The sequence below is a fragment of the Lepidochelys olivacea genome, assembly GCF_965140295.1.
Source record: "Lepidochelys olivacea isolate rLepOli2 genome assembly, chromosome: 1".
NCBI classification, from domain to species: domain Eukaryota; kingdom Metazoa; phylum Chordata; order Testudines; family Cheloniidae; genus Lepidochelys; species Lepidochelys olivacea.
In genome coordinates, this window is record NC_140411.1 from 211,880,695 (window position 1) to 211,896,333 (window position 15,639).

At 42.4% G+C, this 15,639-nt stretch overlaps 1 protein-coding gene across 3 annotated transcripts in view; it reads left to right on the forward strand.

Moving 5' to 3' along the window:
* FAM162A (family with sequence similarity 162 member A) overlaps positions 1-14,581 on the forward strand; it is a 44,812-nt gene extending 30,231 nt beyond the window's left edge. For all 3 annotated transcript variants that reach the window (XM_084626617.1, XM_084626615.1, XM_084626616.1), the window contains exons 4-5: positions 6,396-6,504; positions 14,330-14,581. In XM_084626617.1, coding sequence (XP_084482743.1) covers positions 6,396-6,504; positions 14,330-14,425 — 205 coding nt within the window. In that variant the 3' untranslated portion in view covers positions 14,426-14,581. The remainder of the gene's footprint in view (positions 1-6,395; positions 6,505-14,329) is intronic.
* Positions 14,582-15,639: the final 1,058 nt, after the last annotated feature.

Below are 15,639 nucleotides of genomic sequence, written 5' to 3' on the forward strand. Positions count from 1 at the left end.
GTCATTATACTAAGTGAAACTATTTCCCCTTGTTTATTCCCCCCCCTCAGACGTTCTTGTTAACTCCTGGAAATGTGCTGGAAATGGCCCACCTTGATTATCACTTCAAAAGGTTTTCTCTCCCCCCACCCCACTCTCCTGCTGGTAATACCTCATCTTAAGTGATCACTCTCCATACAATGTATATTTTTTCATGGTCTCTGTGTATATAAAATCTCCTCACTGTACTTTCCACTTTATGCATCCGATGAAGTGAGCTGTAGCTCATGAAAGCTTATGCTCAAATAAATTGGTTGGCCTCTAAGGTGCCACAAGTACTCCTTTTCTTTTTGCAAATACAGACTAACATGGCTGCTACTCTGAAACTTAATTACTTTCTCCTTCAAAATTTTTTCCAAGACCTTGCTCACTACAGATGTCAGACTAACAGGCCTGTAGTTACCCAGATCACTTTTTTCCCCTTTCTTAAAAATAGGAATTATGTTAGCAATTCTCCAGTCATACGGTTCAACCCCTGAGTTTACAGATTGATTGATTAAAATTCTTGCTAATGGGCTTGCAATTTCATGTGCCAGTTCCTTTAATATTCTTGGATGAAGATTATCTGAGGCTCCCGATTTAGTCTCATTAAGCTGTTCGAGTTTGGCTTCTACCTCGGATGTGGTAATATCCACCGATTCCCATATCCTCCGTATGCTCATTCCCATTTGTCGTCCTACCATTATCCCTGAGCTCCTCATTAGCCTCATTAAAGTATTTTGTTTAGATATTGGGCCATGCCTAGATTATCCTTATCCTCCACTCCATCCTCAGTGTTTAGCATCCCCACTTCTTCTTTCTTTGTTTTCTTCTTATTTATATGGCTATAGAACCTTTTACTATAGCTTTTAATTCCCTTTGCAAAGTCCAGCTCTACATGGCGTTTGACCTTTCTCACTTTATCCCTACATGTTCTGACCTCGGTAAGGTAGCTTTCCTTGCTGATCCCTCCCATCTTCCACTCCTTGTAGGCCTTCTCCTTTTTCTTAATCACCTCTCTGAGATGCTTGCTCATCCAGCTTGGTCTACAACTCCTGCCTATGAATTTTTTCTCCTTTCTTGGGATGCCAGCTTCTGATAATTTCTGCAACTTTGACTTGAAGTAATTCCAGGCCTCCTCCCGCCTTTAGATCCACAAGTTTTTCAGTCCAATCCGCTTCCCTAACTAATTTCCTTAATTTTTTTTGGTTAGCCTTTTTGAAATCAAAAACCATAGTCACAGATCTGTTTTTGTTTATCCTTCCATTTAGTTTGAACTGAATTAGCTCATGATCGCTCGAACCAAGGTTGCCCCAACAACCATTTCTTCTATGAGGTCCTCACTGCTCACCAAAACCAAATCTAAAATGGCATCCCCTCTTGTCGGTTCAGGAACTACTTGGTGAAGGAGTCCATCAGCTATCGCATCCAGGAAAATCTGAGCCCTATTATTATTACTAGCACTTGTCCTCCAGTCTATATCTGGGAAGTTAAAGTCTCCCATGATCATACAATTCCCATTAGTATTTACTTCTTTAAAAACATTAAAGAGGTCTCTATCCAAATTGGATCCTGGCGGTCTATAGCACACCCCAAGCACTATCCCAGAGCAGGCTCTAGTAGCTTTCTTCCCCACTGTGATTTTTGCCAAGACAGACTCTGTCTTATCCATTCCATCACTTCTTATTTCTTTGCAGTCTACCTCATCACTGATATACAATGCTACTCCACCACCTTTGCCTTTATTTCTGTCTTTCCTAAACAGCACATACCCTTCAATACCTGTAGTCCAGTGGTGACTACTATTCCACTATGTTTCTGTTATCCCTGTAATATCTGGTTTCACTTCCTGCACCAGTAGATCTAGTTCCTCCATTTTGTTACCTAGGCTCCTCGCATTAGTGTACAAACATCTTAATTTTTGCTGTTTGGTTTCGCTCACATTCTTTACCCAATTGGGCACAGACATTCTACCGCCAATATTACCTATTGGATTGGTATGTACACTGCCCTTCCGCCTTATGTCCATTCTACCCACGGCTGTATCCTTTCTTACTTCATTTTCTTCCCTCTCAAAGAGAAAATATGGTGTGGAGATTACCTAGACATCTCCCAACCATCTCCCCCAAATTCCTAGTTTAAAGCTCTCTTGATAAGTTGTGCCATCCTAGAAGTCTATTTCCCTCCTTACTCAGGTGAAGTCCATCCCGAGAGAACAGTCCTCTGTCCATGAATGCTTCCCAGTGAGCATACATCCCAAAGCCCTCCTTATAGCACCACTGCCTGAGCCATCTGTTGATCATCATAATCTTGTCACACCTTTGTTGCCCTTCTCTAGGAACAGGCAGAATCCCACTGAAGATCACCTGAGCCTTGATTTCCTTAAGCGTCTTCCCCAGCCTGGCATAGTCTCCCTTGATACGTTCCAGTGAGAATCTAGCCGTATCATTTGTTCCCACATGAAGGATAATCAATGGATTCTTTCCCGCTCCCCTTAGGATCCTCTTCAGCCTCAGGTACACATCCTGTATCTTAGCACCCAGCAGACAGCACACCCTTCTGTTCTCTGGATCAGCTCTTGTTACAGGCCTGTCTGTTTTTCTCAGTAATGAGTCCCCAACCACATAGACCTGCCTTTTCCTGGCAATAGTGCGATTCTCCAGTCTATCCCCTGTTCCATCTGGCTGCAAGTCCTCTTGATTCCTATTGTTCCTTGCAATCCTCTGCAACCCATCCTGTATCATCTTGGGGCTCATATTTGGTGTTATCTCCATTGACTCTTGCCCTTGTCCTATAGGACTATCTGCTCATCTGTGTATTAGTAGCAGAACAGAGTGGTACAGAAATGCTTAGCTGATTGGAGGTCTTGACTACTCTTCCCTGTTTTAAGACAGCTGAAGAACTGAAGAGCCTCATACCTAGGAATATGCAGCAGAGTAGTGGAATGTTTTTTGCTGACGCTCTGCCAGTTTAATCTTATTTATTACCTGATGAGAGTGATTTAAAATCACAGTGGGGATTCTGCCATGCGGAGGCTCTGCTATGGCATAACTGATTAGTCTCTGAATTCTCCAATCCTAAAAATTTCACGAGAGTAGTTGGTAACATAAAATCATATTACGGATGGACTGTTAACTGTCGTACGCCATCTCTCTAGAGCTAAGGCAGAATCAAGGCTACCAGTATAAGCTAGACTTTTCTACATTTAAACCAATCCACCTGAAATTCCACAGGCATGAATTTGTGCCAAGATAGAATTTCTGTGGAAATATTGAGTCAAATTGGAGAAAACAATTGATGCTCAAAAAATGTGGTGTCTTCATTTTTCTAATGTTGTAGTGTCATTTTGGGGGTATGCTATATATATATATTTAAGTTCGCTATATCAACTGGATCACCCTTGTCCACATGCTTGTTGATACCTTCAAAGAATTCTAATAGAGTTCCTTACATCTCTCAGCGCAAGGCAGATTTTCCACTCCTCAGTTCCTTCTTGTGGCTTTTCTCTGAACTACAATTTTTAAACTTTTGTTTTTTTTAAAGTGTGGACACCAAAACTAGATACAGTATTCCAGTGGTGGTCTCGTACTAGTGTTCTATACAGAGGTAACCTCCCTATTCCACTGAGTCTTTTTCTGAGTCACTGCTTTTCAAAGGTATGTCTATACCGTAGAGTCTGTAGTGGCATAGCTGTGTTGGCATAACTGAGCCAGCACAACCTCCTACTGTAGGTGCAGCCTACATAGACTTTTTTTATTTTTTCTTTCCTGTCTGTGTAGGAACACCACCTGCCCAAACTACGTTAGCTACACTGATCAAAGCCTTCTTCTGTTGACATAGTTGAACCAACGCAGGGGGTTTTGTCGGCATAGCTGAAAAGCAAGGTTGTGGGTTTTTTGTTTTGTTTTTTTCCCCACACCTTTTGAGTGACATAGCGATACCAACCTAACTTTAAAGTATAGACCAATTCTAAGATAAATATCCCATCCAGAAAGTAAGGGGTACATTCTTTGTTCAGAAATGTATTTAGGTATTAAAATTCATGCTCTTTGTTTTGGCCCAGTGTACTTGTGGATCCAGATTGTTCTGTTTTAAGTGACCTGCCGTTATCATTATTTACCACCCCAGAATCTTGCTGTCTGCATACCTTATCAGCACTGATTTTATATTTCCTTCCAGGTCACTCCTAAAACCTATTAAATAGCAGTGACTCAAGCATCCACCACAGGGGGAAAAATACTGGGTATTAAAGGTCTCTTTATAGTAGTGGAGAAAAGCAGAACAAGAACCACTGTCTGGAAACAGAGGCCAGACAAATTCAAATCCGAAGTAAGGCACGTACTTTTAACCGTGACGTTGATTTAACCACCTGAACAAACGGAGGGTAGCAGCGGATTCTCCATCTCTTGATGTCCTCATATCAAGACTGGTTGCATTTCTGGAAGATATGCTTTAACCAAACACAAGGTACAGGGCTCAATACAGGAGTAACTGGGTGAAATTTAATAGCCTGTGGTAAAGAAGTTCAGACTAAATGATCTGGTGGTAGACCTTAAGTTCTATGAATCTGATCACTGTGGGACCACACTAGAAACACTTGCAATTGATGATTCCTCACTATTGGTTAGAAAATAAATATAGCATATTTTTAATGGATTGAAAACTGGCTGGTATGCCAAATTGTTAAAATCAGAAAGTCAGGCAGTCAAATGCCTTACAGAAGTCCAAATATACATCATCAGCACAGTTACCTTCATCAGCCAAATTTGTAATCTTAAAAAATTACAAAGTTAATTTGACAAAACCTTTCTGCCATGGTCAACCATGTTTGTTGGCATTAAATACATTACCATCCTTTAGTTTTTTGACTGTCTCAGATCAGCTGTTCCGTTATTTTGGCTGGGATTGATGTCAGGCTAACAGGCCTATATCTACCTGGTTCATGCCATTTACCGTTTTTTGGCATGACATTTGCTTTCTTCCACTCATCTGTAACTTCTCCAGTCTGACACTTTTTAAAAAAAACAAACTCTCTTCTGGAGTATTAGAATTCTATTAGAGGGATATCATTTTCTGAACTCTATAGGTTAGTTTTTAAAAGATTATTGTCTCTACTAAAGTCTGTATGTCTCTGTTTATAGAAAACTCGCCTACAAATTTTGTACCACAGAGGCCTATTTAGCATCTGTATCCTTAATACCAACACTGCTCACTTTTGTAGGGGTCCACTGTAACTGAAATAGTAAATTTCAGTTTAGCCCAACCTGAGACCATTGACTCATTGTTGATATTTGAAGTATTTACAACACAAATCCTTTAATTCTTCTTCTTTGCCCTCCATGGAGGGCATTTGGAAGATCAAGATGACTGGCCTTGTAGGGAACTGTACCTCCTTAAGAGTTAACAGTAGACCAGGTTGCAAATGTTCAGAAGCAAGTGATATAGCTGCAGATGTTGGGTGTATCTAGATAAGATGTACTAAAATTTTCAAGAAAGTCTCTACAGGGCAACACTTGCATGGTATAAATAATCCTCCATCTTCAGTTAAACCCTCTTGAGAACTGTTCCAGAAGACAGTAGGAAGTGAAGTTTTAGATTTCTACCAAGAGCTGCTCAGATTTTCCCAGGGGCATAAATTGCTGGTGAACATATTGGAGACAGCTGACATGAAATCTGTATTCTAAAAATGTTTCTAATTGCAGCTAGCATTTCCAAACCCAGTGCTGGAGGAAGCCATCTTGCTGAAAAGTTTAATATATGGTGCAGAGTGTTGAAGCCCAATGGAAAAAAAAATATAAACCAGTTTTGGTGCATCCCCATCCCCAAAAGCTCAACTCTTTCACAGTTTAATCTTGCTTTTTACCCTGAAAACTTTCAGGATGTGCCCAAACTAGAAAAAAGGTGGTCTACCGTGTGTTAACATGGTAAAATCCTAATGTGGAGAAGGCGGTTTGTAGTTTTTACATGGATTAGCAGGTTGCAGTAAGCACTGGGGGAAGCTAGTGGTAAGAAAACACTTCTTTCCCCCTTACTGAAGACAAGATTTGACTGTCGGGCAGAACAAAAGGGATTCGCTATTCCAGTGATCTGAAAATGCAGCATTGTCTAGTGATTAGAGCAACGGACGGAGTGTCAGGAAATCTAGGTTTTGTTCTCAACTTTGCTAATGATTCATTCTGTGGTCTTGGGCAAGCTACCTCTCTCTGTCTGTAAGATGGGGATAGTGCTTTGGGAGGTGCTGGTAAAAGGCATGATACAAATGCTAGTTTCTTGACAGTAGATTGTATGGATTCTTGTTTATCAGCATGACAAGAGATATCAATAGATTAGAAGCTAAGATCTCTGATAATGATTTTGGCCTCCCTTTGCTTCATGAGGTTTGAGCTGATCGATGCTGCGCGAAATAAATTGCGTGTGAAGATCAGCTACCTGATGATTGCCCTGACAATACTGGGATGCATCGTGATGGTCATTGAAGGAAAGCGGGTGAGTACAGTATTGGATAGTTGACTGGAGCTGAACCTTATCACACAATCCTCAGATCTCTCTTGAGATCAGTAATGAAGTAACAACAAATACTACTTAAAGCAATAAATAAAAATTAAAATGAACACTCTACGACTCCCCCAAAACTCACCCAGCACCAAAATGTGCCTTCCCAGGAGAGACCGAGAGCTACATTTCTTACAAATGCAGCAGTTCTGCCTCTGTGGGAATGTGCACACTTCTACTTTATCCCTTCATATGTGTGTACTTTGCTGAGGTAGCACTCCTGGAAGTACATGCATAGGAGGTGAGATGCTGTGCAACTTCTGTTGTTACAGCTTCACTGGGATTTGAGGATGCCTGTCATTTCCTGGTGGTGGGTCCATAATAAGAGGTACTGCGGTGTGTTCTCAGGTACCTCCAATAAGTCATCCTGAGAGGAGTTTAGGGATGAGGACCCTCCCAATAGATAAATGAGGCAGAAGAGGGCGGTGGTGTTTCCCCTCTCAGTCATTTAGATGCTGCAGTGATTAGGTTGGTCATCTCTTCAAATTTCTCTGGAGGGTCCATTGTATTTTGGGAGAAAACATAGACAACCTGGGACACTTGATTTAATCCTACATTCAAATAATACTATTTAGGGAGGATGTGGGACCTGGTCACAGAGTAGAAAGGCCCAAATTTAAGTTGCTGTATATGGGCAAAGGGTCTTGCTCCTAAGATGGTCCAGCATGTGCAAGACTATTGATATTGTAAAATGTCAAAGTTCAGCTGTGTCTGAGGTATCCTCCACCTTGAAATTAAAAGGTGTACAACACCTTTGCATATTGGGTAAAGTGTTCGTTTTTTTTCAGCTTCTCTAAACTAACAAATGACTGAAGGGATTTTCCTTAGACTTTCCAAAAACAAATTCACTTTCTGGAAGAGACCAATGCAGTAAACCCCCAAAGTTATGATTTAGTACTGTTTAAGAATTGCCCAGGCATCAAGGCTGCTTAGAAAAGTTAAGACAGAAGACTGAGAGGAAAACAAAAAAATATACCTTTAGGTCTAACAGCAAGTATCAGAGGAAACGTACAATCACTGCAGCCTTTAATGAGAGCCCTGCAGCCAAAGACTTCCACTCTTTCCCTGTCTGGGAATGAATGTATTAAAACAAAATAAATTAATAGCAGACAGTAAGATGATATATGATGATGCCATGTGCAATAGTGGAAACATAGGGAACTTGATGGAATCTAATATTATGATTAAATGAAGTTATATGTATAAAAGGGACATTGACTGTAAGATAGAGCTTTGGGCAAAATATTGTAAACTTTACTCCGGTGGATTTCTGCACCAGAAAATTAAAATACTGTGTGCAGAATTTTTAAAATTCTGCAAATTTTATTTGTCAAAATAACACTATATAATCACGCTAGTATCAATTATTTTGGTAATTTATTTCAAAATACCTGTCAGCAAGTATGTGTGTAATAATGCAGACACAGAAATAAATTTCTCTAGGAGAGTTAAAGAAATCCCTGTGAACCCAGTTCCTGCTTCTCTGCCCCTTCCCCACCAGACCCCAGGTGGGGGCGGGGGCAGGCAGACAGACCTGCACACCCACCCCTGTACCACCCCCCTGGCCCAGACACTCACCCCCCCCCCACACAGTAAATAAAAGGACCTTAAACCAAATAGTATGTTTTTTATGATGACACTTGATCACAGAGTGGAATAATCAGAAGTGTAACTTTGATTAATAGTGCACGGACTCAGCTCAGCTACATGTCCCAGCATCCCACCATTGTTGTGATAACAAAGAGAACAGAAGTGGTAAACTTACGTAGCTTTTCTGGCCTGCTGGAGAACAATCGTTCTTGAAGTGACTTCAGTGATTCAAGAGAATGATTAAAGGATTAAAAACGATGCCATATAGGTTAGTGATAGACTCAAAGAACTCAATTTATGTAGCTTAGCAGAGACAACATTGGGGGGAACGTGACTGCGGTTTCATAGGTTCCAAGTCTGCAAGGGGCCACTGTGATCACCTAGTCTAACCTCCTGTGTAACACAGGCCATAGAACTTCCCCAAAATAATTCCTAGAGCGTAACTTCTAGAAAACGCATCCAGTCTTGATTTAAAAATTGTCAGTGATGCAGAATCCACCACAACCCTTAGTAAGTTGTTGCAGTGATGCAATGACAATTTACACTCGCTGAGGGATCTGCCCCCAAATATTTGCCATTAACAGTCCTGGCAAACCACCCCCCCCCTTCTAAAGCCTGATCTTTAAATACAAACAAACAATTGTTGAAGGAAATGTAGATATTTCTGTCTTCCCTTTAATTCAGTCACTGCTTTTTTTTTTCTCTCAGAGCTGAAAACTAAAGTGTATAGTAAGCTGTTTCTATAGGTCTCCTGTCACTCAGATGTTTTATACATAGGGGCTTCATGATTTGCAGTGCAGACAACATGCAAACTCATATTATGGATGTATGCCAAAATGTTGAGGTTTTTATTTCTAAAAACAACTGATATTTTAGTTACTCATGTTTTTTTAATAAACTTGTCATAGAAGATTACGGTTGGAAGAGACCTCAAGAGGTCATCTAGTCCAACGCTGTTAGGGGGCTTATTCCTTCACCCACTTACTTCCCTGGTCCTTCTCGCATGAACAGAGAGCAACAATACCCGAAGTCCGAAGGTGCAAACAATTCGATGTTTATTGGGGTGAACTTCCAGCAAGCTTAAATACAAGTTCCTTTTTTCCTTATTTTCGAATCCCAACTTACTTCCTGTTTGCCCCTAATTTATATAGTAATATTCTTAGCTATACCTTAACCAATCATTCTACTAAAATTTAACTAACCAATCCTAACATGGATTAGCTAACCAATTATATCCCACCACCTTAATTAGTTTACACCCAGCAAAATTAATTATACAGCAGACAGAAGCAATCACAGAACCAGACAGAGACCATGCCAATAAACAATAGCAAAGTGGGAACTATAATGACAAAACAATACAGAAGTGAGGATTTCACAACTACATCTGTAAAGACATAAGAGTTTCCCAGCTGTGTCTATTGATAAGTGAGTTCTTACCAGACAGAAAACTATCAACCTCAATTTCCTTTTACAGCTTCTAGGCACTTCCCTTTCTCTGGAGGTGATAGGCACTATAAGGACAGGATTAAATTCCTAACAGCCCAATAGCACCTTATTTCAATGTGACTAGTTTGGAATGTGAGGATGTGACCGTTCACTTCCCAGCTTATGGCTGCCTCTGTCGCTTAGCCAAAGGCCTTAGTCTAAGAACAGGGCCTCAGACTGTCACAGTAAGAGAAGGCCCTTACACTGGCAGACAGTGATTTTGATTCTTTCTTTTATACCTCTAACTAGCCAAGTGATAGGAATACACCTAAATTCTTAGAGTATAGGCCTTTACAGACAGGCCTGAATATCTATATCCTAACAAACGCCCCTGCTCAAAGCAGGACCAATCCCAACTAAATCATCCCAGCCAAGGCTTTGTCAAGCCGGGCCTTAAAAACCTCTAAGGTTGGAGATTCCATCACCTCCCTAGGTAACCCAATTCCAGTGCTTTACTGCCCTCCTAGTGAAATAGTTTTTCCTAATATCCAACCGAGACCTCCCCCACTGCAACTTGAAATCATTACTCCTTGTTCTGTCATCTGCCACCACTGAGAACAGCCTAGCTCCATCCTCTTTGGAACCCCTCTTCAGGTAGTTGAAGGCTGCTATCAAATCCCCCCTCACTCTTCTCTTCTGCAGCTTAAATAAGCCCAGTTCCCTCAGCCTGTCCTCATAAGTCATGTGCCCCAGCCCCTAATAATTTTTGTTGCCCTCCGCTGGACTCTCTCCAACTTGTCCACATCCTTTTTGTAGTGGGGGGCCCAAAACTGGATGCAGTACTCCAGATGTGGCCTCACCAGTGCTGAATAGAGGGGAATAATCACTTCCCTCCTTTTGATCATTCTGTCAGAAATGTTCCCATTACCCAGAATGCTTTGGATGGGTTTCTAATGTCAATAACAAATGTGTATGATGCTCATGGATCCAGTAATGTTATTCCTAAGCTGTTATTTCAGAGCAGCACTGATGAAATAGTCTGAGAGAAAATATCAGAGTGTATTAGCATTATTATTAATTATGGAACCTACAGGGCTCAGTTGATCAGATCCCCATTGAGTGTGCAAAATCACACTAAAAGCCATTCCCTGCCTGAGTAGCTTGCAGCCTACATTCATGAGGGGACAAGCTCCACAGTCTGGGAAGTAGGACTAGTCGGGTTGTGATCCAAAATTTAATTAGTTTTGGCTTTCGGAAGTATTCGTAAATCAGTCCCACTTACTAATCTATTGGATATATGAAAATATTCAGTGAACTTAGCAGTTCTGTGGAGTACTTGTGAAGTGTCCAGTGTTGGTATTTACCAAGGATCGTGGTGGATTCTCCATCATTGCCTATTTTAAAATTAAGATTGGAAGTGTGTAAAAGATCTGCTCTAGGAATTATTTTGGGGCAGTTCTATGGCTTGTATTACTCAGAAAGACTAGATGATCACAATGGTCCTTTCTGGCTTTGGAATGTGTGAATACATTGTAAAATGTACTGTGAGAGAAGTTTAAAGAGCATCAGAGAATATGGAGGGACTTTGTATAATTTATACGAACGCTAAACTAGATACTTCAGCAGCTAGCAGAGTGTTGATGGAGAAACTGAAACTTGAGCAAGCACAACTGCAAAGATGGACAAAGGATGCACCACAAAGGGACTCACGGGAAGCGACTGGTGGCAGTAAGATGATGACCAAAGCAAACCAGTCCGGGTTCAGGGTCTGTCCCAAGATGGTTGTATCAAAAGCTATGCCCTAACTTGTCATATACAAGCTGGTCTGACAAGATGTGTTGAACAAAAATACTAGAAAATTCCAGCTCCAGTTGCAAGAACTCAAAAGGTGGTGTCTTGGTCCCTGACTGGATGGTGAGAGAGGAGGATTCTTATTTTGGTTGGATATTTTCAATCTTTGGAAGAAATAGTGGTCACCATCTGACTGGTCCACAGCAGGACCTCCAAGAAGATGAACTAAGTTGGATCACCCAGCAGAAATAGGATAAAACTGCTTGTTTCCTTCAGCACATCACTTCCAAAACCCCAAAGTCACCAGGAAAGGAGAAGACTGAGGTCCTTGATTGGCCAGCTCGGGGGAGTCCTGGTGAAATCAAGTATCTGTCTCAGATAGGCACTTTTATGTGCGTCTCTTTTCCAGGGTTGCCTACTATGGCACCAGAAAGCACTGTAATTATGGCTGTTCTTCACTTACCTGTGATTGCTGTGAATAGAAACTGAGCTGAAAAAACAAACCCTCTCTCTCTCTCTCTTTTTATTGGGTGACTACTCAAATCAGTTAATTTACCACTTCCTGAAACTGGGTACCTAATTAATAAGGAAGTATATGTGCTGTTGTGATTTAAAGATTGTCAGAGTTAGTGTGTGTTCTTGTTTTGTAACAGGTTCAAATCAAGATTGATGTAAAGTAGCTTTTAAACTGAATAAGTTCCTGTTAACTAAGATTGTAGGACACTGTACCTGTGTCTACCATATTTAAAGGATTCATGCTGCCTTTCAACTTCTAGGTGCATACAGACATAAAGCAGACCAACATTCAAGCCTCTTAAACAGCACTCAATCTATACAGTCTTCATAAATGTAGTTTTACATAGTTAGGAGTGTTAGTCAGATCCTGGAACTAATATCCTTCATTGGTAAGTAGGTTAAAAGGGTTGACTACTAATAGATCTATCAGGATGGAGACCTTGGTGAATTGGCATGGAAGTAACTGACCAAATTATCTTTGACTTTTGCTTTGACTCCCCGCCCCGTGTTAGCAGCACTGGAGTTGATAACCAATTGGCACAAGTGAGGCCCTATTCTGAGGGGCTCTTTTTCAAAAATCTAACCAAAGTCACCTTCCCACAATAGAAAATAACACTTATACTCACTAGCGTGGTTGTGAGATTTAATTCTGAACACCTAAATATTTGTTTTCACCAATTTTCTAGCTTGTTAGCTAAATCATAGTTCAATATTCATTTTATAGCCCCTACCAAGGGAGGCAATAGGCGGACTGTGACCCAAACCTGTATCGCCAGGTGGTTTTCAGTGGACTGTGCAGGCGGAGGTGATGCACAGGCAGGGCATGTGGGGGTCGCAATTCCCCTCCCCCCGCGACTGCTCTGGATGCCTCTGGAGGATATGCCCAGAAGTGAGGAGACATCATGTCCCGGCAGCTATACTCTGTGTGTCCGTGCAGCAGAGTGGCTGGCTGAGCTCCCCCTCGCCCCCAACTACATATCGTCTCTGTGCTCGGGCTGAAGCCGAGCTGGGGCTGAAGCCATGCAGAACCGTGTGTGTGTGTGGCTGGAAATGGATTGGAGCACACCCTCCTGCCACCCCCAAGCAGTCCCCGGAGCCCACCCTCCCCAACCTCATGCTCCCCCCACCCGTGAACAGTCCCAAGAGCCCCCCACGCTGGCCTCATGTCCTCCCAATCTCTCATCCCCAGAGCCCTCTCCAGCTGCCCTGCCCCCACTGGCCTCTTTCCCTCCCCAGTCCACCTCCAGTCACCTACTTGCGCTGCATCCTGTCCTCCTCACATCTTCCCAGGGCTTCTCTCTGGAGTCTTCTTGCTGGTTCCTGTCACCCAGAACCTCCTTCCTACCCCTCTGCTGTCCCAGCCCCCAAAGGGGCATCACATAGCTAGCTGGATCATAGTCCAGCAACTTCACCTCCTGGCTCCGAGCTCAGAAGTACTCACACACACGCACCCTGCTTTGCTGACCAGATCCCAGCCCATACCCATTCCTCTCCCCCTCCTCCTTCCTCCCATCTCTGTTACTTGACTCAACTGGGGGCATGGAAGAATGTTTTCTGGGGGAGGGGGCAATCAGCAATGCTAGGGAGTTCAGGTCAGCCCCATGGATCCCATTTTCAGTTTAGGCAAATAAGGTCACCTTACTTTCTGGGCTGGGAGCTGGCAGGTGATGGGGAAGCTTGGGAGAGCAGTCATGGGGGCGAGGGGAGGGCAGGGGAGCTAGGTATGGGGGGGTCGGTCTGGACCTTGACTATACCATTACCAAGAAATTTGGACCTTGACAAAAAATAATTGACGACCACTGTCCTATACTATTAGTTGCTTCTGTTAACAATACTGAGTAAAACTCTCCAAAAATTAAAATTCAGCTTTCAGGTCAGCTTCTTTAGTTAAGCAATTAAAAGATCCCTAAGAACAGTGGTTCAGATATGCTTACACCAACCAAAAGCAGTTTCAACCCTAGAGGTGAACATTTGGGAGAGTTATGAGTGAGTGGGAAGGGGGATTAGAATGGAAGCTGTTCTTAACTGTAGCAGCAGTTGCTACTAGAATATGGACTATCTACCTTTACTTTATTTCCAAATTCTCCTGGCTTTCGACGAAGAAAGAAGTTTATTATCATTGAACAGAAAAAGGGAAAGCATCTGCCAGAGCCATCAATATATTGGCTTAATTCAGCCCTAAGGAAATAATGAACTTAAACCAAAAGAATTCCAGGATTTTGTGCCTTCAGAGTTTATTTTAACCCTCTAGCTCTTCCTAGCATTAAAGCTGGCATATTACAAAAGAGTATCTAGGCATGAGAGCTGTATCTCTGTAAGGGAGTATTCTTCAGAGGTATAGCTCAGACTACCAGATGGTTTGTTCATTGCTTGTTCAAACTTCATCTCTACAGTACCAGAAGTAACATGTTTGCTCTTTCTCATACTATTGTAGGCTGTCGGAAGGCATGAATCCCTTACAACCCAAAACATGGAAAGAAAAGCTCGCTGGAGAGATGAGGTTGCTCAGAGTGCATCTGCCAAACCCTAGGAGAGGGAGGAGACCTGGGAAGGAGGATACAAAACATACAAATGCTTTCTTCGTTGATGAGCGAGTAGTAGATCTTCATGTGTTTTGCTTTTATGTTATCCTCTGCTGTTATGCTTTAGGAAAGACAAATAAATTATTTTGTAGTAATACTAAAAATCTGTCTTGACTTTTTTATTGGGCTATCACCAAAATGCCTATTTTGAACAGCTTAAAAGAACAAGGAAAGTGCTAAAACTGAGCAGACGCTGTAGTTGCTTTTCATACAGAATGTTCAGTGCTTCTATTTCCTCATTGTAGTAATACTGCCATATCCTTCTAGGATGGACTTGATTTACTCTCCTCCCCTAGTGTCATAACCAAGTAAAGATAGGTTTTCATCTCTTACAGGCAGAGATTCTTTCCTATAATCTGTCTGTTCCATCTGTTCCTCTGAAAGTTCAAGAGGAAATTTTTCATCCCACAGTGAATGTTGGTGTTCAGAGACTTTAGGTGCCTACCTGTCACTGTGAAGCTACAACAGACTTGGGGACAGAGCTTGGATTATTTAGTTTATTTCTTTACTGCTTGGATACCATGCTGTGGCACCCACCCACTCTTACCTAATGACTAGGAAGCTGCCTCCAAGCCTGACTCCCCTCTCCCAGACCATGGGGATCAATTTCCAGAGGGGGACTTGCCTATAAGCGCTCTCCTCCCTCATAGTAGGGCACACACTGGCAATAGAACTGGCTGCCTGCTGAACCCTCCTAATAGGGCTAATGGGGGGGAGGGAGAGGGGAAAGTAGGCCAGCTAAAGAAGAAGCTGGCTAAAGCCCTGGAGTTGGCCTAAACCCCAGCTCTAAGCAGGCATGCTGGGGATCTCCGGTCTGAAGGAAGGAGATACTGACTGCCGTAAGGCAAGCTGCAGAGAGACTGCTTGAAATACAATGCCAGGCCAAGGGACCTCCTGTGAGAAGGAGGAAAATACCAACTGCTGTAAGGTGAAAGTGAGAGAGCAGCTGTGTGAAATAAAGCCCAGCTGCTGCCACACCCTCCTGGCTATTCTACAAACTCCTGATCCAGGAAAGGTTTTCTTTCCTATTAAGTAGAGTCAGAGAAGCCTCTTGGGCAGACTCTGGTCTGACACCCCTGTGATGGGCTCCCCCTGGGGTACCACCTGGACTGGAGTACCACTGAGCCCTCTGACCCACCAGCCTGGTTGTGTGTCACACTGC